The sequence below is a fragment of the Anomaloglossus baeobatrachus genome, chromosome 8 (assembly GCF_048569485.1).
Source record: "Anomaloglossus baeobatrachus isolate aAnoBae1 chromosome 8, aAnoBae1.hap1, whole genome shotgun sequence".
Taxonomy (NCBI): domain Eukaryota; kingdom Metazoa; phylum Chordata; class Amphibia; order Anura; family Aromobatidae; genus Anomaloglossus; species Anomaloglossus baeobatrachus.
In genome coordinates, this window is record NC_134360.1 from 215,530,997 (window position 1) to 215,554,767 (window position 23,771).

General features: G+C 43.4%; 1 protein-coding gene across 1 annotated transcript; it reads right to left on the bottom strand.

The window, feature by feature from the left end:
- Nucleotides 1–654: 654 nt before the first annotated feature.
- Nucleotides 655–23,101, bottom strand: LOC142249433 (histo-blood group ABO system transferase 2-like). The gene is made up of 3 exons (XM_075321087.1): nucleotides 22,976–23,101; nucleotides 7,715–7,843; nucleotides 655–2,270 (listed from the first exon to the last, which is right to left on the bottom strand). Exons 2-3 carry the CDS (start codon nucleotides 7,837–7,839, stop codon nucleotides 1,586–1,588), a joined length of 810 nt encoding a protein of 269 aa, XP_075177202.1. The 5' UTR covers nucleotides 7,840–7,843; nucleotides 22,976–23,101; the 3' UTR covers nucleotides 655–1,585.
- Between the last annotated feature and the right edge of the window lie 670 nt (nucleotides 23,102–23,771).

Below are 23,771 nucleotides of genomic sequence, written 5' to 3' on the forward strand. Positions count from 1 at the left end.
CCAACAAGACAATGATCCCAAACATAAAGCAAAATCTACAATGAAATGGTTCACAAATAAACGTATCCAGGTGTTAGAATGGCCAAGTCACAGTCCAGACCTGAATCCAATTGAGAATCTGTGGAAAGAGCTGAAAACTGTTGTTCACAAACGCCTCCATCCAACCTCACTCAGCTCCAGCTGTTTACAAAGGAAGAATGGGCAAGAATTTCAGTCTCTCGATGTGCAAAACTGATAAACACATACCCCAAGCGACTGCAGCTGTAATCGCAGCAAGAGGTGGCGCTACAAAGTATTAACTTAAAGGGGCCGAATAATATTGCACGTCCCAATTTTCAGTTATTTATTTTTTAAAAAAGTTTAAAATAAGCAATAAATTTCGTTCAACTTCACAATTGTGTCCCACTTGTTGTTGATTCTTCACCATAACATTTACATTTTTAATCTTTACGTTTGAAGCCTGAAATGTGGGAAAAGGTTGAAAAATTCAAAGGAGCTGAATACTTTCACAAGGCACTGTATATATATCCCCTGAATATATATAAATATATATAAATATACCAAATATGTAATATTGATAAATAACAATAGGCTGAGTCAGATCTTTATCTTGCAGCACATTGCAAGTGAGAAGCTATTGTAACATCATACGGAAAGTGTAATAAAATAATTATTTGCCTATTAGTGACTGATGACATAATGAGGCTAGAGACTACTAACACTTCAAAAGGGTAATATATGAAATTATCAAAGTAACTACGGTATCACAATCATAAAGTACCATAAAGTGCAGCCCCCTAGTGTATAGATAAAACATTACACAATAATGACCTAAGAACAGCTTATCATTGGAATTATTCCAAAATGCATAATAATGGTGATACTCGTTTAATAAAGTTATGTGATAATTAAAATATACTTGTGTCTACATATAGAGTGCGAAAGGCAAAATATATAATAATAAAAAGTATATTTTTATAATAGAACAACCATGAAATTATGATTATTTAAAGGGAACCAATCACCAGGATTTTAGTATATAACCTATGGCCAGTGCTATACTGGTGCTATCAGGCTGATTCTATACACACCTGTAGTGGTCAGCTCGGATGTTTAGATTTTGAAACCCAAGAAAGTAAAGTTTATAAAATGAGCAGCTGCTTGTTGAGTGACAGCAGCTGAGGATCAGATAATATCTGGGGTTATTCATAGTTATCCCCTCCCCCTGTTATAATTAGCATAAGTATTATACAATCGATCTATCAGGACCTGTGGTGAGGTCTGAGGGAATTCCTTTGTTACGCACTTTTTTTCTCATTTTCTTCCTACAGTTACTTTAAAGAACATGTGTCAAATTTTCCAAATCACTTTAACAAAGATATGAATGCATAATTTTAGAAGCAATAACATTGTTTGCTTTTTGTACTCTAAGTATGATCAGCACATAAAAGATTAAATATAAAGTTCAGTGTCCTTGTTGGCAGCGGCCATAAACCACCTTATAGCACGTGACACAAGGCCAGAACGGCTTCTAGTTCTTCACTAGAGGAACACATGACATATTTCATCTTTACATAACAGCATTTTAGTTCCTCACTTCTTGATGGTTTTTGGGTACTGCTAAGAATCGCTTCCTCTTGATGAACTCCTCAATACCGAGGCCATTGGCCCAGAGATATTCGGGGGACAGTACCTTTGTAGGCTTATTGTACACCAGATATCTGTTGAGATGAGACTCCTCCTGCCACACAGCTTCAATACCTTTTTTCTTGTCCTCCATAATACCTTTCTGGCATTCCTTACTAAGTTTGTAAATTTCCTCCACTTTTCCACCATACAGAGCCGCCATGTAATAGAAGTCTCCTTGTCCTTCTGGTATATATGCTGCAGAAATCGGTCTACGCTCATATGTAAAGTACTTTGGTTCAGCAAGAAAATATCCTGGGTGGAGTGTAGCTACCAGGTCTCCAAGTATTTCGACTCCTACATGATCGTTGAATACCATATCAACATCAGCGCATACAAGGTAGTCTATCTCATTGCGCATATGCTCCTTCGTGAAGATCGTGAGGGTATCCATTCTTCTCATTGACACATCCTGCCAGCGTTGGTCAGCAATCACATTGTGCAGTTGCAAGATGCGACCATCAGCTACTTTGGGTTTAACTACATTATTGACATTGTCAGTGAATACGTAGTACGTAACTTTGTGACCAACCATGAAATAACGTTCTGCAGACTCCAAGAATGGTAGAAGGAATCGGATATACCTGGAAGGAATAAATTGACTTCATTATATACAAATAATAGGCTTTAACGGGAGGTTACTTAACAATACAAAATTATCTGGCTTCTAATTGATATCATCAGTGTAATTTATATCATTCCAGTCTTCAAACAGATTGTATTATGCAATAATTAGATCATCCTGTAGATTGTGAGCCCTGAGAGGTTTGGTTCTCTGTCCTCCTGTGTAATGATTATAATGGATAACTCAGGAATCTATTTGCGTGGAGCAAAGACACAACTGAACCTGGTCTCTAGGTGATAAAGTTTGTATTGTAACACACGGTGATTAGCAAACAAGTGCAGAGGAAAAACAATCAAGTCCATAAACACACAGTGAAAATATCAAATGAAGCCTTTAAGGAAAGTCTCTTGAAAACCTCACAGGATCATGTGATTTAGCAATGCAGTCTTTGAAGCTCCGTAAGGAAGTCTCTGAAATTCCAAAACGAGATGCAGAGCAGTATACAATGTTCAGGAAACAGATGCAGAGCAGTTTCTAGTGTCCAGAACAGTCCCGTGCTCTGCTACTGCATCAATTCAAAAGTGGAAACAACAGAGCAGTTAATGAAGAAAACCAGCTTAGGCTAAGTTCACATTTCCGTTGTTTTGTATCAGTCACATGCGTCGCTTGACGCATGTGACTGATGCGCTGTTCAACGCTGTACAACGGATGACAAAGAACAGAATTCTTTGTCGGATTCCGTTGTGTGCGGGGGGCGGAGTTCGGGGGGGGAGCCGAGCGGGGCTGTGGCACTGAGGACGTCAGTGCCGCAGGGACTGCAGGACAGGTGAGTGTGTGTGTGTGAGTGTGTGATGTATGAGAGTGTGTGTGTGTGTGTGTGTGTGTATATACACATGCTGAATGCGGGAGGTGGCGGAGCCGAGTGGGGGGCGGGGCCAGGAGCTGAGGATGTCAGTGGCAGTGCTGCAGTCTGCATGGCTGGGGACAGGTGAGTGTATGTGTGAGTGTGTGACTGTGTGTGTGTGTGTGTGTGCACATGCGATGTGCGGGAGGGTGCGGAGCCGAGCGGGGGGCGGGGCCAGACGAGGGTGTCAGTGGCAGTGCTTGTCTGCATGGCTGGGGACAGGTAGGTGTGTGTGTGTGAGTGTGTGTAAGTGTGTGTGTACACACATGTGCGGAGTGCGGGAGGGGCGGGGCCGAGCGGGGAAGTGTCAGCCTCCCTGCACACGTAACCAGACTAAATATCGGGTAGCAAAGCACCCGATGTTTACCTTGGTTACCCGATATTTACCTTGGTTACGGGCCTACACCGCTTAGCGCTGGCTCCTTGCACCGTAACCAGGGTAAATATCGGGTAACCAACCAAAGCTGGTGACATGTGCAGGGAGCTAGAGAGCATGCGCAGCGAAATCCGACGGATCGCGCTGCTCAAAAAACGTTACATGCTGCATTCCTCCCGCCCGGCGGTCAGTCGTTCCACGACTGATCAGTCGGGCGGAGGGTGCAACGCAGCATCATCAGTCACAATCCGCTGCTCATACAAGTCTATGGGAGCAATGGAATCCGCTAAACAGATTCCGTTGTTTACAAGAGCAGCGGATTGTGACTGATACATTTTAGCGGAAATGTGAACTTAGCCTTACAAGTCAGCAAGGCAGGTCAGGCAAGAGCCATAGCAGATGCTAGGCATCAGCAGCTGGAGGCAGCAGGTGAGCAGAAGGTGACAGAACCTCTGAAGAGCAGCGACAGGAGTTTCACACAGGATTTGCTGGAGTAACTTAAGATGCCACTAGCAGTAGGAAACCAGGCAGCATACCCAAGCAGAGAACTGGAGGCTGGACTGGGGTTTGTAAAGGCAGGAAGACAAAAAAAACACATGGAGAGGAATGAAGTAGAGGACGACATCTTGTAAGAGGGCAAAAAAAATCCCAAAAGGTAATCAGAATAACCGGATTCCTGACATCCTGTACCAGTCTATGCCTTGTATTGTTCATGATTAGAGATGAGCAAGCCCGAACTGTAAAGTTCGGCGTCCATACTGAATATACTGAATAACAGGTGTTTGGGTCCCGAACCCGGACACAGATTTCTTTGGGAAGTCTGTGTTACACTTTGGCTTTGGCCACCCAGATAATAAAAACAAAAACAAAGGGTGCTTATACATATTCACTGCTTTCTCCGCCTACCGTCAGCTCTGATTGGCTGCGAGTAGACCATGGCTCCACATAACAGGCGTTGTTTGCGGCCTTATACTGCAGTGTAAAATAAATAAATAAAATGGCTTAGGGTCCCCCCTGTATATCAATACCAACACAGATAAAGCCACGGATATAGGCTGCCACCCCCAGCTGTGGGCTTATCTTGGCTGTGTATCAAAATAAAAGGAACTGCATGCAGAATTTTTTTGGAATAATAATTTAAATAAATAAGTTTTTAAAAAACAATGTGCGGTCCCACTCGTTTTGGTACCCAGCCAAGGTAAAGCCGATAGCTGGGGGCGGATATTTTCAGCCTGGGGAGGCCCATGATTATTGGTACTCCCCCAGACTAAGAATAGCAGCCTGCAGCCACTCCGGAATTGTTGCATCCATTAGATGTGACAATCCCTGTGCTTTACCCATCTCTTCCTGATTGCCCTGATGTGATGGTAATCGGGGTTAATGACAGCGCACAGCTGTCACTAAGCCCAGAATTAGTGATGGGTAGAGGTCTATGAAACCCCTGCATCACTAATCTCATAAGTCATAAGACTTAAACACAAACACAAGAAAAATCCGTACGGTGCCAGCAGAAAGAGTGGGCAGTCACATGGCCCCAAGTATCGATTTGTATACATGCGGTTACATGATAACTAGTCATACTCAGCCTTGCTCAATCCACTAGCATTGAGCAAGGCTGTGCATGCCTAGTCGGAAGGTAGCCGGAAATATGCAACTGAACTTTACAATATACAGAATATTGTTATTCATCAACCATGTAATAAGATGTAATTGTGTACTGTGCAACCCAAATAATAGAGAAGGAAACATCTGATTGTAAAAGGTTAATCTCCCAGAGGTTGACATAGCGGTGTATAGAGGATTAATCTGCTAGAGGAGGATGACTCTAAGATGCAGTTGTAAAAAAAAAAAAATGGACATAAATATTTTGGGGTGGTAAAAAGAAAAAAATTAAAGTAATGTGCAGAAATAACACATATTTGGTATCACAGCGTACATTATATGACCCATATGGTATTATTATTTATCCTGCATGGTGATATGTTGCAGACATTGGGGGATCAATGCCCTTCATATTCTACAGTTATAAACTGGGATTCCAAATTTAAAACGGGCCACTTCAGGACCAATGATGAGGAGCGTCGTGGACGACTGAGAGTGGTTGTTGTTCCAAAGATTGTCGATGCTGTGCACAACTTCATACTGGAGAATCCACGAATTTCAGCTAAAGCAATAGCAGACATCATGGGGATTTCCCAAGAACGTGTTTGTGTCATTATCCATAAACATTTGGACATGAGGAAGCGATCTGCAAAGTGGGTCCCCAAATGTTTGACAACAGATCAGAGAAGCATGTGAGTGACAACTTCCCGGTCCATTTGTCAGCGTTTCTGGACTGATAAGAACTTTCTGGATCTACTGGTCACTATTGATGAGACCTGGATTTACTTGTATGACCCTGAAAACAAGGAGCACTCAAAAGAGTGATGGCACAGGGGTTCTCCTCTTCCAAAGAAGCTCAAGGTGCAAAAATCAGCCACTAAGGTGATGGCGTCTGTGTTCTGGGATAAGGAGGGCATGCTGCTAGTAGACTACCTTCAAAGGGGTTCCACCATCATTGCAAGGTATTACATTGAACTTTTGGACCAATTGAAGGCAGCTCTGAAGGCCAAAAGGTGCTGCGAGCTCTCCAAAGGAATCTTGTTCCTGCATGACAACGCCTCTGCTCACACTGCACAAGCAACCACAGCAAAACTGGCACAGCTGGGCTTCCAGCTTTTTGACCATCCACCTTATTTACCAGATCTAGCTCTCTCTGACTATGATCTGTTTCCAAACCTGAAGATCAAGGGTTCTAAATTTCACACTATTTCTGATGCCATGGCTGCTATGGATACCTGGTTTGAGGCACAACCAAAATCCTTCTTTTTTGCTAGGCTTACAGAAGTTGGAATACCGATGTAAGAAGTGTGTTGACATCAGTGGAGAGTATGTGGAATAAATGTCATCCTATCTCGTTTATTTCTGGGTAAAGCCAAAGACTTAGCAGCAGCCCCTCGTATATGTAAGATACGTAAGATGATGCAGATGATAAATACAACTTTTCCACCTATTCCACCCCCAAAAGAAGGCCCTAGTATTGCTTTGTAGAAGAATGAAAAAGATAAACAACTCCAAAATAAAAAAAAAAGAAAAAAAATATATATAAAAAAAAAAGAACATATGGCTTAATGAGCTCAAGTCCTAAACTTTTTTTATCCCATATTCCCATTTACATTAGTTAAAGGTCTTGATGGTTTCCTGTTATAATTTATATAATGACCACACTAACAGCTTATATAACACTATCAATATAAATTCAAGTAGCTTCAGTCTATTTTTAATCTCGGTTAAGGTCCAGTCACACTGCATGATCTTGTGTACTGCACAACAAAAAAAAATATTTTTGGCAGCGTATGGTCCTGTATAAACAGGACTCGCGCCGCCGAGGACATTGGCAGCCTACAGTGTGCGCACTGATTTATTACTGATTGTTCAGTGCATATCTGAATTGCAGTCGGCTTTTGTAAGCAAACTATTAGGCCGGGCCACACAGGGACTAGTGTGATCCCCGCATGACATTCGGCTCACACTGGCAGCACAGCGGGAGCCGAGTGTCATGCGAGTGTCATTGTGACTGATGTCCAATCATGTGATCGGACCACAGCTGCGGGGGGCGGGCCAGCACTGAGGAGGGGCGGGCCAGCGCTGAGGAGGGACGGGCCGGTGCTGAGGAGGGGTGGGCCGGTGCTGAGGAGGGGTGGGCCAGCGCTGAGGAGGGGAGGACCGGCGCTGCAGAGGAAAGGGAAGGATTTATCTCCCTCTCTCCTCCATTGCCAGCTATTGCGATTCTCGCTCTGCACTCGCATTATACCGGTGTACTGCGAGTGCAGTGCGATTTTTCTCTCGCCCCATAGACTTGAATGGGTGCGAGTGAAACAAGGATCGCATTGCACCCGCAGCATGCTGCGACTGGTTTCTCGGATCCGATTAGGGCTGAGAAAATAATCGCTCATGGGTGCTGGCACACAAGTTAATATTGGTCCGAGTGGAATGCGATGTTTTATCGCATTCCACTCACTCCGATTTTCACACCGTGTGTCTTAGGCCTTAAATTACGACTGGCCAGTGAGAATGTTGCCGGTAAGCGGTGTTTCAACATTGCGCATTGCGCACCAACTACTAATTTCCAATGTATACTTACTTTTTCACAGCAAAAACAAACAATCCAATTCTTGTACTGTTGTGTTGGTTATCTAATATGTTAATGTCATATATTCCATCCCAGATAATTGGGGCAAGCCAAGGAGTGAGAACATTGAGACCCATTTTCCTATTGAAAAAAAAGAGAATAATGTTAAAATAACAACAAGTACCCCATTCTCTCTGTAGATGTATACATTTTCATTAGTTTATCTGACAACCCCTTGTAAATGAGCAGTAAGGCAGCCCTAGAATAAGCACAAATTGATTTGCAGGATCCAGTCCAGTAGCATCCATGGCTACTCTTTATTAGCCAGCCTGGCACAATATGTTCACTGCAATGTGAAGCAAATGTGACATCACACCAGGGCAGCTAATCAAACAGCCGCAGATGCTGGCAGGTAGCGGGCAGTTGTAAGAGCAGGGTCAAAATGAAGCACACAGAGAAGCAGGAACAGTCGTAACTCAATTTTTTAATTTACTGATAGGGATAGGGAAACAGAAAGCAAGGGACAGTGATCACAAGGGAAAAATAGTTACATTTCTGGTAACAACAAAGCGGCTCATATAACTCAGCCTAACAGGGGCAAGAGATAAACACATTAATCCTCATGAGAAGCAGTATAGAAATGCCAGGGCCTCCGTCCGTAGTCCCCAGACCCTACACTTCCCGTCTCTATGTGTTACGGTCACTGAATTGCACAGTACGCTAAGCTCCAACCACTATCAATACAGTCCCTGTATTAGGTACCGCACGGCTGGGCAGGAAGCGATAGCCCGGCGAAGTCGGGTCACCAACGGGTGGCTGTTGTGACTGGCAATGTCTGTGGCTTGACCATGTAGTCCGGTCTGCGGGTCTTGACAGGCAAAATTGGGGTATTTAAAGGCATAGCGGGGGTCTTGGGGGTCTTGACAGGTGTAGCGGCGGTCTGGAGGATATTGATGGATGGTTCAGGGGTCTTGCTGGTCTTGCTGGGTGGTGCAGGGGTGCGGGACTTGTGGACTACCTGTTCCAGTATCCACTGAATTCGTCTCTCTGATGCTAAAATCTTCTGCAAGGGAGACCTCCTTCTGACCTTCAGCCTGCACAACCGCGCGCTGCTTCTCCTTCACGCCAGAGCTGCCTTTCCAGTCGGCTCCTGTGCTCTTCTTCTTTATTCCTCTCCCACTCCCTCTTCCTGAGCTCATCCCTCTCTGAAATGCCTCCCGCCAGAAACAAACTGCAAGGCTTCTATATCCTAGGTGATTTTTGTTTCCCAGTCTGTTCTTCCTATCCCATCACTAACCTTTCCAGGTCTCTCTAATACGGTGCACTTTCCTACACAGTTCTCTGGGCTCCTTTCCATTGGTGACAGATTGCTGTGCCACTGGACTGGTCCTGCAGATAAATTTGCACCATCTCCAGCCAACCACTTTTACACATAACTGCAGTTCTATGTTGACCGAGGAAATATTGTTTTGTGCCAGACACAAACCGGAACTTTTGTTAGAGTTTATGCACTGGTAGATGTGGGATTAAAATATTTACTATTTTCTGAAAGCAGAATATTAAAATGTTTCTACTTCAAGTTGATTTAGGATGACAAGAACATTTTGGAGAAGCTGCTGCTTCAAGAGACTGAACTCTCTTGAATGGTAGAAGGTCTGCAAACCATGTCATATGAAGAACGGCTAAAAGAACTAGGGATGTTTAGTTTGAAAAACAGAAGGCTGAGAGGTGACTTAATAGCGGGCTACAAATATCTGAACAGTAGTCACAGTGCAGAGGGAACTACCCTATTCTCATTAGCACAAGGAAGTACAAGAAGCAATGGGAAGAAACTTAAAGGAAGGAGATTCAGACTAGACATTAGGAAAAACTTTCTGACAGTCAGGGATTGGAACAGGCGACCACGGGAGGTGGTGAGGGCAGTCAGAGAGTGGAACAGGCGACCATGGGAGGTAGTCCATCAATGGAAATCTTCAAGCATAAACTGGATAAACATATAGCTGAGATGATTTAGGAAAGCCTGCATTCGCAGGGGGTTGGACCCGATGGCCCTTGAGGTTTCTTCCACCTCTACCATTCTATGATTCTATGATTCTATGAACTGTGGTGGCATGTGACGAGTTTCAAAAATTATGTTAAAGAAGCTGATCCCTTGAAGGGTACAGATAATAAGGATCCCCATGACAGTTTACTAGAAGGATTTTACACAAAAAAAGGGAACAATATAGTATTTAAATGCCCTGTGTACAATTACTGTGACGCCGCACGAACCGCCCCCTAAGAAAGGAGGCGGTTCGCCGGCCACAGCGACGTCGCAGGGAAGGTAAGTCCGTGTGACGGGTGTAAGCGATGTTGTGCACCAGTAATTTGCCCGTGACGCACAACAGACTGGGGCGGTTACGCTCGCTAGCGATCTCGCTAACGAGATTGCAGCGTGTACAACACCCTTTAGAGTGAATTATGCCTTTTAAAGATATGTAAACTGCCCATTTCATAGGCACTAGTGCAACATCAAATCATCAGAGATACAGGCCTGTGCATTCATAACAACTTGGATGGGCTCTCTCCTCTTGAGTCCTCAGGACACAGTGTCCGTGGTTTCCATAAAATTTCAGATTTTGATTCATCTGATTACACAACGGTTTCTATTTTTCCCAAAGTCCATTTTAAATGATCTTTGCCAAGAGAAAAAGGCAGCATTTCTGGATTGTGTTGATATATGTTTTTGTTTTTTATTGCATTATAGGGCTTTAACTGCATTTATGGATTACATGGCGAGCTGTGTTCACACTTAAAGATTTCTGGACATATTTCTGAGGCCATGCAGTGATTTGCACATGTCTGTTTTTAATACAGCGCATTTGAAGTGCCACACACCTTATCCCTTGTGCACGTGGATTTCTCCTAAATCTCTTGATGATATTGTGCGCTGTAGATGATGGGATATTCAAAGTCTTTGTAAATTTACAATGAGGAATATTTTTCTAAAATTATTCCACAATTTTGAAATTTTTGGAGATGAGCACAGATTGGTGAATGTTGTGAATACGTTTTCCAGTTTGGGGCTCCCTCTTGTGGTCAGTGCTGGAGGTGCAGTTGATGTGTGGAATAAAAGTCTCACACCTGCAGAGGACTGGCAATCAGGGTCAGTTTGGGCTATTTAACTGAGTAATTTTCTCTGGTTCCTTGCCAGTGGTCAATGTCTCCTGTGTGTAAGGACATTCTGTAACCAGCTCTGCTCACTACCTGAACTCCTCTCAGATAAGTGGTCTTTGTACCTCTGCTGTTTGTTTTCCACTTTCTTGTTGTTTTTTCTGCTTTTGATACTAATACTTGATTCCTATTTTGTCTGTGTGGAGTTCTTGGTGGAATGGGAGCATTCCCTGCTGGGAGTATCTGTATATTTAGCTCTATGATTCTGCAGGGTATTGTGTTTGTCATGCTTGGTATTAATTCAGTCCCTCATCTGTATTAGAGTTTTTGAATCCCAGTAACATCTGGGGGGGGGTTTGTGTGACCTCAGGATTTTTCCATATCAGAAGTGCTGGTATTTATTAGAGTTTTTACGACTGCAGACAGTTGCTATTTCCTATCCTTTTCTATAAAGATAGTTTGGGCCTCACCTTTGCTTATTCTGTCTTTTCTGGCTTTGTATTGTGTTTTTCTATATCACTGTAGCCTTTACATGTGGGGGGCTATCTATCTATCTTTGGGGACTGCTCCGAGGCAGATTAGCTTTCTTATATCTCTATCTGTGAGATTATTTAGTTCTCCGGCTTTGTCGAGGCGTCCGGGTCATCGTAGGCATGCTCCACGGCTACTTCTAGTTGTGTGTCAGGATTAGGTCTGCAGTCCGTTAAGTTTCCAGCCACTCTGTTACCTTTTTGGGATTCCACATTTTTTGATCCTCCTCGGTCCCTGAATCTTAACAGGTGAACCTTTGACCATATTTGCTTCTAAGAGACTCTGCCTCTCTAATATTTTCTTTTTATACAGTCACGTGTCTTAGTTGAAGATTGAGCTGTTTTTTAATAGGATTATTTTTTCATCCAGCCATTTGATGACTCTTTTGATAACCCTGCCCCAACTTTTTTAAATGAGTATATTTTTTTCAAATGAAATGGAAACATGTCTAACTTTCACCTTCTGATCTGTGTTGTGTAAAAAATATCACTATAAGAGATTTCCAGATCATAGGATTTTCGTTTTCTTTATATTTTATACAGCGTCCCAACTTTTTGAGAATTTGGGTCGTATTTTATCATAGCGAAAGGTGCAAGTACTATTAAAAAGGCTATCTTTTTCACCTGTCTGGATATCCGGTTCAGAACTATTTTGTATTTGAATACATTTGTGAGGATGGTAACAATCAAAAGACTTTTATAATAGAGATTTTGAAGACAACAATGGTAATGGTAAATTTGCCCCTAATTCCGCTCTGGTAATAACTAAAAAATCTAATGAGCCATTCTTTCTTCCAGATGAAATTATCCTATCCTATTTTCAACATTTATCAAGGCGGTCCTGATGTAGGGTATATCGATGTGTGTGCAAAGGTTATTGTGAAGGGAGGGGAGAAGGATCAGCTATGATATCACTAATTGTCAATGGTGTAATCTCTGTTATCAGCTGAGTATGAAGTGACACATGTCTTTGCAATTTTGTATGCGATAAGAAGTCTACTGAAAACTGTTCCTGAAAGGATAGAAAGCATGAATCTAAAAAGCCCCAGTGGCCAGTATGAAAATTGCAAAATTAAAAAATCTGCATTTGACTGAGGAATATGATGTAAGAAAAAAGTTTTTTATTTATTATCTATTAATTATTATTTATTTTATTAAATTTTTGAAATATACATGTATCAAAAAACTCAATTTAAACAATAGCTCATTTTCTGATGAGAGCTTCCCTCTACAGTTAATATTCTGCTACATGCACTCTCATGTTATCCTAAACACATAAAGAAAGTGGTTTCCATAGGATAATTGTTCAAGGAAAGAAAAATTGTTCTAAAGACTTGCTCTGGAATTAGGAACAAGCCATGTGTAACAGGTTATTTTAAGAGATATACAATGTGAATGGTAGAAATATCTAAAGCCATGAAAATAGTAGAGACGTGGAAGCGATGTCAGATAGGGAGAGTCATAAAAGTAAAAATAGGCATAAGAAAGAACATAGTTTATGTTTTACAACACTATACAGTTCTGAATTATACCAAATAAAAAATATCTTTACAAGCATAGCCCAAATGATGTCATAACGAAAAATTAAATTGACTTGTATACAATGATGTTAAGAAAACGCCTGAACCAAAGACAAGATGCTGTTACCATTATTTTCTCAAGTGACAAAAGAAAGTCTATGTGGCTTGATGCAGTGGATTTTCCTCCTGAGACTGATGGATGATACTCGATATACTCAAAGAGATTGTATATTACGTCATCCCACACCATAATCCTAGGAGCAGGATTGGTGTGAAGTTCCGTCCCAAAGGCATTTTCATGGCAATGCCCACAGGGTCTCCAGACAAAGACCCAACTATCAATGCATCCAAAACAAAAGCAGGACAGGCCACTAAAGAGGAGAGATCTCCATTCTATCCTCCAATGCTCTATCCCAGGTTCTGGTCTCCATCTGGTGACCATATGGGCAATAACATGAAGAGGCTTTCATGTGGAAACGTCACACAAGTCCTACTCCCTGTATTACTATATGGGATGGCATAATTCACAGTAATCAGACTCGTCTTCATTCCTGTTGCACTAAAAGCTCAGTGTTCCATTGATTTGGTTGTGGAACAAGTTGTAAGGACATTTTTACAAAGTGACCCATGGGTAATTTTTCAAGATAATTTTGCCAGTTCACATTTCACGAGTATTTCACTGTCCGATGTAATCTCGGGGGGATCTGGAATCAGAAGGTCACAGCATATTGTTTATCACACATCCACTTTTGTGCCCGTTCACCGTTTACCCTGAGTTGGAACGTATTTAATTCCATTGAGTACTGAAGGGGTTAAGGTTCATTTCTACCCTGCAGTGATCTAACAGATAGTTGAAACCTCAGCTGCAGGTCCGCTCTTCTGCTATAAATATCCACTCCTCATTCCTCCCTATGCCAACCATAACTCATATCAATGCTGTCCACTTTGAAGGAGCCAGTCTCTGGAGAAGCTGAGGTGTCACTTCTGTTGCAGCTGAGAAGTTCCTGCTGGAGAAGCTGTGGAGTATTATTTGTTGTGTATTTCCCCACCTGTTTGTCTCACCTTCCTTGTATTGTCTTATTGTAGGGGTGAGACTAGTGTTTCACTGGCCTTTACTTGTCAGAGTGGGTTCAGGGTCAGTTAGGGCCCAGGTACATAACTGAGCATGGGGGTAATGACACATCTAGTGACGTTATGGAGTGCAGGGATCAGCCTTAGGTGAGTGTTAGGAGGTTACCCCACTCCCCTCTCCCAGTGCTAGGACCTTCCATTGTATTACTACCCTGGTGTTCCCTCTGTGTTGCACCACTCGCCAGGAGTCCTCTTGTACCTGGTGTGATTCCTGCAGTCACAATGTGGCACTTGTTAGTGCTGCTGTCAGTAGTGTGTGACCTATATCCTGCAGAATCTCTAAACTTGTCTCTTATCGAGCATGTCTGTAACACTATTGGTTATCAGTTTCAAAGGAAGCTGCCAACAGCAGATCTTGATGAGTTGTATGCACAAGTGCATTTAGTGTGGCAGAACATCCCTCAGACAACCGAGTTCTGCTTCATTAACAAACCGGCACCCTACATTAAATTGGAAATTCTGAGGGGTGTTATTACTGTGCGCATCTTCACCTTACCCCTGTCGCACTCTGTCCAGCATCCAACCACTTTGCTGATACAGAGGCACAATCAACACGGTTACAGGCAACGGTACTTTAATTGTGTACGGTATACAGTTAGACCAGATAAAATGAACCTCCATCTCCTTGATACAGGGCCACACAGGTCAATGTGTTACGCTTTGAACCATGCACCCACACTACTAGCTGTGATCCCTGACAAGGGCGTCTCCTAGAGCAAATACTCTCTTCTTCTATCCACAGCTTGGTAGATCCTTTTCCTTCCTAAGGTCTACCCACAACTGGCCAACACTAGACTCATTTCCCTAACAAGTCTCTCTTTAGCAGGTTTCACCCACTTGCCTGTGTGCTGTATCTCTATCATCACTTGGGTTACTTGTTGAGCTTGCTACCTTGTACAGAACACACACACCCAAAAGACTTGTCTTCTTGCTCAAGGTCTCCACTACACTAACTGAGCCAGGAACTGACTCACTTTGGTCTCTATCACTCTTCCCCTTCTCTGGCTAAGTATTTAGCCTGTCTTTTCCAAACAAGAGTCTATGCAAGAGTAAAACGGAAGAAAGTTTCCTCTTATGGCTGGTGGTTAGTACTGCAGCCCTCAGGAAAACCAAAACATTTTAGCAACACTAACAATATAAAATATCGAATTATATGACTATACAATGGTACAATTGGTATCTCCAGGAAGGTAACACGACAACCAGACCACCTCCTCAGACAGCTATGAGTAGAGCCGAGCTCTGCCCACTACTGTTAACCTATTAAATGCCACAGCAAATCTCTTAAAGTTGCATTAATAGTGCACCTGCATAGGTACATAGGTTTTTCAGTGCTTATTGGCTGCCTCGCAAAGTGATCGTGAGGCACCCATGGGCTGCAATGAAATTCAGGGATCTATTGAAGATCTCCATGTCTGCCATCAAATAGCTCTGCTTAAGCCTAACCTGTGGCCAGGCTTTAAAAGAAACCATGATTCCCTATAAAAAAAAAACTAATGTGTTGTAAAATGGCTGGAAAATGGTCATAGTAAGGGCTAGGGTGCTGCAACAGGAAGCAAAATGTGTTTAAGAGCAGGACAATTGCTCTGCAAACAGATGTGAATAGGGAATAAATAAAAAAAATTGATGTGGGGTCCCCCCTATTATTGATAACCAGTGTAGGTAAAGTGGACAGCTGTGGGCTGCAGCCCTCAGCTGTCTTGTGTACCTTGGTTGGTTATCAAAAATAAAGGCGTCTCCAAGCCATTTTTTAAAATTATTTAATTTAAATAATTTTAAAAAACAGTGTGAGCTCCCCCTGTTTTTGATAACTGGCCAAGGTAAAGCAGACAGCTGGGGGCTGGTATTATCAAGCTAAGAAGGTCTTGACATAAAACTCAAAAATATTACCCCAATTGCCACTGTACCAGAGCAATCATAAAGAGCTCGGTAATGGATGTCCCACGTCTGGGGCAACTGCGGGTTGTTATGTTTAGGCTGGGAAAGGCCAAATAACCATAGGCTCAGTTCTCGAATATTGGCATTACATTTGCTATGGTTCAGCACTCTGATATAGACCATTTTAGTATAGAATACTTGAATATAAAAAATAATGGTCCGTTGATCACAGTTCTTAATCCCTACAGTACTGGAGAAGGAGGGGAGCATCCAGAACCGATGATTTGTCCATTTTAGTGATTTGAGGTGACCTACTGCTGGGTTAAGCAGGTGGTATATATTGGAGAATTGGTGCTATCCCTGGTGATGGTAAAATGAATGGCGTCACTAAAAAATACAACTCATCCAACAAAAAAACAAGCCCCAATACAGCTATGTGGTCAGAAAAAAATCCCTTTGGCTCTTGGAAGAAGGGATAGGAAAAAAACAATTGCGCAGAAAAAGGGAATATCGCCCAATTGGAAATGTATTAAATTGCCAACAATAGTGCCCCATAAAATACACAGTTTTCCCATTGCACTGATAGCCATCCTTCCCCAATAAATCTAGCACTTGTCCACCTATGTTGTGATTCCATAGTTTCTGCCAGTTGTCCCAGACTGTATAGTGACAGTAACATACTGTAGTAATGTGGTGTGTTGTGAATGTTAGTTATGCCTTGGCTGCTGGGAGACTCCCTCTGGTGGCCAGGAAAGGTTTGGACAGAGACCAGGTGTGTTGTGCAGTGGGTGTTTCCTTTGCTAACTCTCTGCTTATTTAAGTCCTGGTCTGATTGCAGGCTATTGCCAGATGTCAGTTGTTCTTTGTATCTCTAGCCTGCTTAATCCTGCTCTACACCACATCTACTCCAGATAAGTGCTTGCTCTTTATTTATTGTCTGGTTCTTTGCTTATCTGGGTTTGTCATTTGTTGTGGTTGGTTTCAGTTTATTTCCTTCCAGGGATTTTCCCCCTCAGTGGATTGTTGAGGAACTCCCTGCAGTTCTGTGTGGAGTATAGCTCCTTTGGGTCCATGTGTTTGTGGCTTGTTGAATTTGTTATAATTCTTGTTTTCTGTTCATTGGTATGACAAGGGCACCTGGTATAGGACGGAGTTCAGATCGAGCGATCTGAGGGCCTTTTTGTACTATCAGGAAGTTGGTATTTTGCAGGGTTTTTCTCTGGCAACCATCAGTCCCTTTCCTGTCCTTTCCTATTTTAGTCAGCGGGGGCCTCACCTTTTGCTAATCCTGTCATCTACCTGTGTATTGTGTTTTTCCTATATCACCGCAGTCTTTGAATGTGGGGGGCTTGCTATTCTTGTCTATTTTCTGAGGCAGAGAGTTATTCATCTTTCCTACCTTTAGGATAGTTAGTTCTCCGGCTGGGTTCGTGGTGCACAGGATGTTAGTTCACCCCTCGGCTACTTCTAGTTGTGTTGGTTAGTAAGGGGATGGCAGCCAGATTAGTTGCCAATGCTCTTGTCACCTTTTTGCCAATGATTTGTGGTGGTCTTCCATGGTTCCGGATCATAACAGTACATCCGGCCAACCAAATTTAAAGGGTACTCTTAAGAAGGAAGAAAAAAAAAAAAAACAAAGCTGCTGAGAATTTTTTTTTTTTTTTGGTGTTTTTCCTCTTCTTCTTTGGGTTCTGTGGAAGATTTCTTTTGTCTAGCATGGATGAATTGGGTGAGCGTGTTGCTCATCTTGATGCTAAGGCTCGTCGTATAGTCTTTTCTTGCACAGACTCCCCTTGCAGAGCCTAAGATTCCTGTTCCTGAATTTTTTTCGGGAGATAAGTCGAGATTTTTGAGCTTCAAAAATAATTGTAAATTATTTTTTGACCTGCGCCCTAAGTCCTCAGGGAATCCTGTACAGCAGGTTAAGATTGTCATCTCCTTGCTGCGTGGTGACCCTCAGGACTGGGCCTTCTCTTTAGCGTCTAATGATCCGATTCTCAATGATGTGGACTCCTTTTTTCAGGCCTTGGGATTATTATATGACGAACCCAATATTGTGGACCAAGCAGAAAAGGTCTTGTTGTCCTTAACTCAGGGTTTGGATTCTGCAGAAACGTTTTGTCAGAAATTTCGTAAGTGGGTGGTCCTTACCAAATGGAATGATGATGCGCTTGCGGCTCTTTTTCGCAAGGGTATTGCGGATGCTGTGAAGGATGTAATGGTAGGATTTCCCGTCCCTTCTGGTCTTGATACCTCTATGACCTTGGCCATTCAGATTGATAGGTGTTTACGTGAGCGCAGGAAGATACCTGCTGGTTTTGTGCCTGTGGAACAGCCTTTGGAGCCTTTGGAGTGTGATAGGGTCCTTTCTAATGCTAGTCGGCAGGGGTTCAGACGGAAGAATAGACTGTGCTTCTATTGTGGAGACGCTTCTCATAACATCTCTGTCTGCCCTAAATGTGAAAGGAGATTGGCTACTTCTGTTACTGTGGGTTCTTTGCAACCAAAGTTTCTTTTGTCTGTCACATTGATTTGTTCATTGTCTTCCTTATCTGCATTTGCCTTTGTGGACTCAGAGGCAGCGCTCAATTTGATGGATTTTGGGTTTGCTAGGGATTGTGGTTTTCCCATGGTTCTTTTGCAAACGCCTATTCCTTTAAGGGGCATTGATGCTACCCCTTTGGCCGAAAATAAACCCCAATTTTGGACCCAGGTGCCTATGAGAGTTGCACCAGCGCATCAGGAAACTTGTACATCTTTAGTATTGCATAATCTACAGGATACCTTGGTACTGGGATTTCCGTGGTTGCAGACCCATAATCCGGTTCTTGACTGGAGATCCTTGTCGGTAGCTAGTTGGGGTTGTCAAGGTTTGCATCAGGACCTTTCCGTGTCGTCCACGTCTGCTCAGGCAGTTGATGTTCCGGCTTTCTTGTCTGATTTCCGTGATGTATTTAATGACCAGGAATCTGATTCTCTGCCCCCACACCGGGACTGTGACTGTGCCATTGAGTTGGTGCCCGGTTGTAAATTTCCCAAGGGGCGGATTTTCAACTTGTCTGTGCCCGAACATGATGCCATGCGGTCATACATCAGAGAATCATTGGAGAAGGGGCACATTCGGCCTTCTTCTTCTCCTTTGGGTGCTGGCTTCTTCTTTGTTGCTAAGAAAGATGGTTCGTTGAGGCCTTGTATTGATTACCGTCTTCTTAATAAAATTACGGTCAAATATCAGTACCCTTTGCCTCTGATGTCTGATCTGTTCTCTAGAGTGCAGAGTGCCAAATGTTTTACGAAACTGGATCTCAAGGGTGCGTATAATCTCATCCGTATTAAGGAGGGTGATGAATGGAAGACGGCTTTTAATACTCCTGAGGGGCATTTTGAGTACCTAGTGATGCCTTTTGGGCTCACTAATGCACCCTCCGTCTTCCAGGCCTTCAAGAATGATATTTTTCGGGACCTTATTGGTAAATTTTTGATTGTGTATTTGGATGACATCTTGATTTTTTCTGATGATTGGGACTCTCATGTGGTGCAAGTACGGGATGTTTTTCAGATACTTAAGGATAATACACTGTACATTAAGGGGTCAAAGTGCCTCTTTTGGGTGCAAAGGATTTCCTTTTTGGGCTTCATCCTGTCTCCCTCCGCTATTGAAATGGACCCGGTTAAAGTTCAGGCTATTTACGACTGGGTGCAACCGACTTCTCTAAAATCCCTGCAGCGGTTTTTGGGGTTTGCTAATTTTTACCGTAAATTTATAGCCAATTTTTCTGCCATTGTTAAACCTCTGACAGATTTGACAAAGAAGGGAGCTGATGCTGAGCATTGGACCCCTGAGGCTATTGTGGCCTTCCAGGAGCTTAAAAGGCGATTCACTTCTGCCCCAGTTTTGCAGCAACCTGATGTGTCTCGCCCATTTCAAGTTGAGATCGATGCCTCAGAGATCGGAGCAGGTGCTGTTCTGTCTCAACGAGACGCTACTTCGGGTAAACTTAAGCCCTGTGCCTTTTTCTCTCGGAAGTTTGCTCCTTCTGAATGGAATTATGATGTGGGGAACCGGGAATTATTGGCTATGAAGTGGGCATTTGAAGAGTGGAGGTATTGGTTGGAGGGGGCTAGGCATCAAGTTGTGGTGCTTACGGACCACAAGAATCTCATCTATCTGGAATCGGCCAAGAGGTTGAATCCTCGGCAGGCCAGGTGGGCTTTGTTTTTTACCCGGTTTAATTTTGTGGTCTCTTTTTTGCCGGGCACCAAGAATGTTAAGGCCGATGCCCTCTCCAGGAGTTTCTGCGCTGACTCTTTGGAGGTTGTCGAACCGTCTACTATCCTGAATGATGGTGTAGTTTTCTCGGCTATTTCGCCTGATCTGCGGTTAGCACTGGCGGAATTTCAGGGGGATAAACCTGAGAGATGTCCTACAGGGAAACTGTTTGTCCCAGACCAATGGAGAGACCGAGTTGTCTCTGAGGTTCATTGCTCTGTTTTGGCGGGTCATCCTGGCATTTTTGGTACTCGGGATCTTGTGAGACGCTCTTTTTCGTGGCCTTCCCTGTCCCGAGATGTCCGTCGTTTTGTGCAGTTGTGTGGAGTTTGTTCTAGGTCCAAGCCCTGTTCACGTTCTAGTGGGCTATTATTGCCTTTGCCTGTACCTAAGAAACCTTGGACGCACATCTCTATGGATTTTATTTCAGAGCTTCCCGTCTCTCAGAAAATGACTGTGATTTGGGTGATCTGTGACAGATTCTCCAAGATGGTCCACTTGGTTCCCCTATCTAAGTTGCCGTCTTCATCAGAGTTGGTGCCTTTGTTTTTCCAACATGTTGTCCGTTTGCATGGTATTCCCGAAAACATTGTTTCTGACAGAGGGGTGCAGTTTGTATCCAGGTTTTGGAGGATTTTTTGCTCCAAATTGGGTGTTCAGCTGTCTTTCTCCTCGGCGCTTCATCCTCAGACCAACGGTCAGACTGAAAGGGCTAACCAGACCCTGGAGACCTATTTACGGTGTTTTGTTTCTGCGGATCAGGATGACTGGGTTTCGTTTTTGCCTTTGGCTGAATTTGCCCTTAACAATAGAGCTAGCTCTACCACGTTGGTGTCCCCCTTTTTCTGCAATTTTGGGTATCACCCTAGGTTCCTCTCAGGGCAGCTTGAGGCATCTGACTGTCCGGGGGTGGATTCGGTGGTCAACAGAATGCAGCAGATTTGGGGGCAGGTAGTGGATAAATTGTTTCAGTCCCAAGAAACTGCCCAAAAGTTTGCCAACCGACGTCAGACTGTTGGTCCCCGGTTTAAAGTAGGGGACATGGTGTGGTTGTCCTCTAAAAATATTCCTATGAGAGTTCTGTCTCCTAAATTTAAGCCCAGATTTATTGGACCTTATAAGATTTCGGAGATTATTAATCCTGTATCTTTCCGTTTGACTCTGCCTGCGTCATTTAAGATTCACAATGTCTTCCATAAGTCCTTATTGAAGAAACATGTGGAGCCAACAGTTCCTGCAGCAGCGCCTCCTGACCCTGTTTTGGTACAAGGGGATCTGGAGTATGAGGTTGAAAAAATTCTGGATTCCCGTCACAATAGGCGTCAGCTTCAGTACCTTGTGAAATTGAAGGGTTATGGGCAGGAGGATAACTCTTGGGTTGTGGCTTCTGACATTCATGCGGACAGGTTGGTTCGCGCCTTCCATCATGCTCATCCCGAGTGACCCGGTGGCGTGGGTGAGGGTTCGGTGACCCCTTCTCAAGGGGGGGGGTACTGTTGTGAATGTTAGTTATGTCTTGGCTGCTGGGAGACTCCCTCTGGTGGCCAGGAAAGGTTTGGACAGAGACCAGGTGTGTTGTGCAGTGGGTGTTTCCTTTGCTAACTCTCTGCTTATTTAAGTCCTGGTTTGATTGCAGGCTGTTGCCGGATGTCAGTTGTTCTTTGTATCTCTAGCCTGCTTAATCCTGCTCTACACCACATCTACTCCAGATAAGTGCTTGCTCTTTATTTATTGTCTGGTTCTTTGCTTATCTGGGTTTGTCATTTGTTGTGGTTGGTTTCAGTTTATTTCCTTCCAGGGATTCTCCCCCTCAGTGGATTGTTGAGGAACTCCCTGCAGTTCTGTGTGGAGTATAGCTCCTTTGGGTCCATGTGTTTGTGGCTTGTTGAATTTGTTATAATTCTTGTTTTCTGTTCATTGGTATGACAAGGGCACCTGGTATAGGACGGAGTTCAGATCGAGCGATCTGAGGGCCTTTTTGTACTATCAGGAAGTTGGTATTTTGCAGGGTTTTTCTCTGGCAACCATCAGTCCCTTTCCTGTCCTTTCCTATTTTAGTCAGCGGGGGCCTCACCTTTTGCTAATCCTGTCATCTACCTGTGTATTGTGTTTTTCCTATATCACCGCAGTCTTTGAATGTGGGGGGCTTGCTATTCTTGTCTATTTTCTGAGGCAGAGAGTTATTCATCTTTCCTACCTTTAGGATAGTTAGTTCTCCGGCTGGGTTCGCGGTGCACAGGATGTTAGTTCACCCCTCGGCTACTTCTAGTTGTGTTGGTTAGTAAGGGGATGGCGGCCAGATTAGTTGCCAATGCTCTTGTCACCTTTTTGCCAATGATTTGTGGTGGTCTTCCATGGTTCCGGATCATAACAGTGGCGCCCCTGAGGCTTCAGTTGCCGCAGGGTACTGTATCTCCCTTAAGATGTAGTACTCATCCCGGGTAAGGAGAGGTTAATGGCTGGTGTTTCTCACATTCACATAACAAACACAGTTCGGTGCTTTCCCACCGGGGGGAAAGGGTCTGGGGTAGATAGGGGGTGGCAATCACGAAGCATGGGACTTTCCCAGTCACTAGGACAACCACCTGGGGAGCGGGCACCACTTGGGGAAAAGAGAAGGAGCATCTTCACACATAGTCAGTTAGCCCTGGGCACAGTGACGAGTAACTTAACCCCTTGCCCTGTGGGTGCTACAGTAATTTAACTTATTATCAATTTATTCTTGTGTTACTGTGTGTGTTGTGTAAAATTATTTCTAACATATATTTTATTATAGCCATGTATGACTTACCTCTTATTTGCAGTATATAGAAGCAGTTTCCTCTCACAATGCTCCAGTTCTATAGACTTCTTCACTTTTTGTGACCAATCAATAGGTGGTTCTTGTTTGGATGGAAACACTAATTTTGTGTTCTGTATGCTGTGAATGAGAGGATTAAAAGAAAATTCTGGTTAAAATGAATTATTACAGACAGAAAGTGGTTGTTCCTGTAAATATGCAGGGTTGTAGCTATAAGTGAAGAAGTCTGCATTATGCCTTCCCTCTGGTATTACTCATTGAAAAGTAAATATTGACAATTATCCATTTTCGCATATTGTGACTTCTTTGTTGCAAAAATGTCCAAATTTGTAAAAGTTACATCTCTACCGTGACCTGCTCCATCAATATCTGTCTCTGTCGCCAAGGACCACCTGTCACACTGGTGACTAGGATGTTACTGAAAATGTCCCCTAAGCTGGGCCTCAGACTAGGTAGCATTCTGAGCTGACCCTCAACCCAGAGGTACACTCGATGGTAGTGAGGTCTGAGCCACCACCATGTTTCTATCACATATCCAAGACCCTGATGTAACACCCTTCACACCCACCACCCAGGGGTCAGGCCAGGACAGTAATCACAAAACCCCACCGACAAACAACACAGACTGGGCGGACAACAAAACTCACACACCCCAAAAACAAACACCATAAGAAGGTGTACAGGGGGTAAATAAGGTAAGGAGAAGGTAACTAAACAACAGGGTAACTTTCTCACCGAACAACCAAAGACAGCAGCAGCTAATACCACCTTCCCGCTGGGACTCACT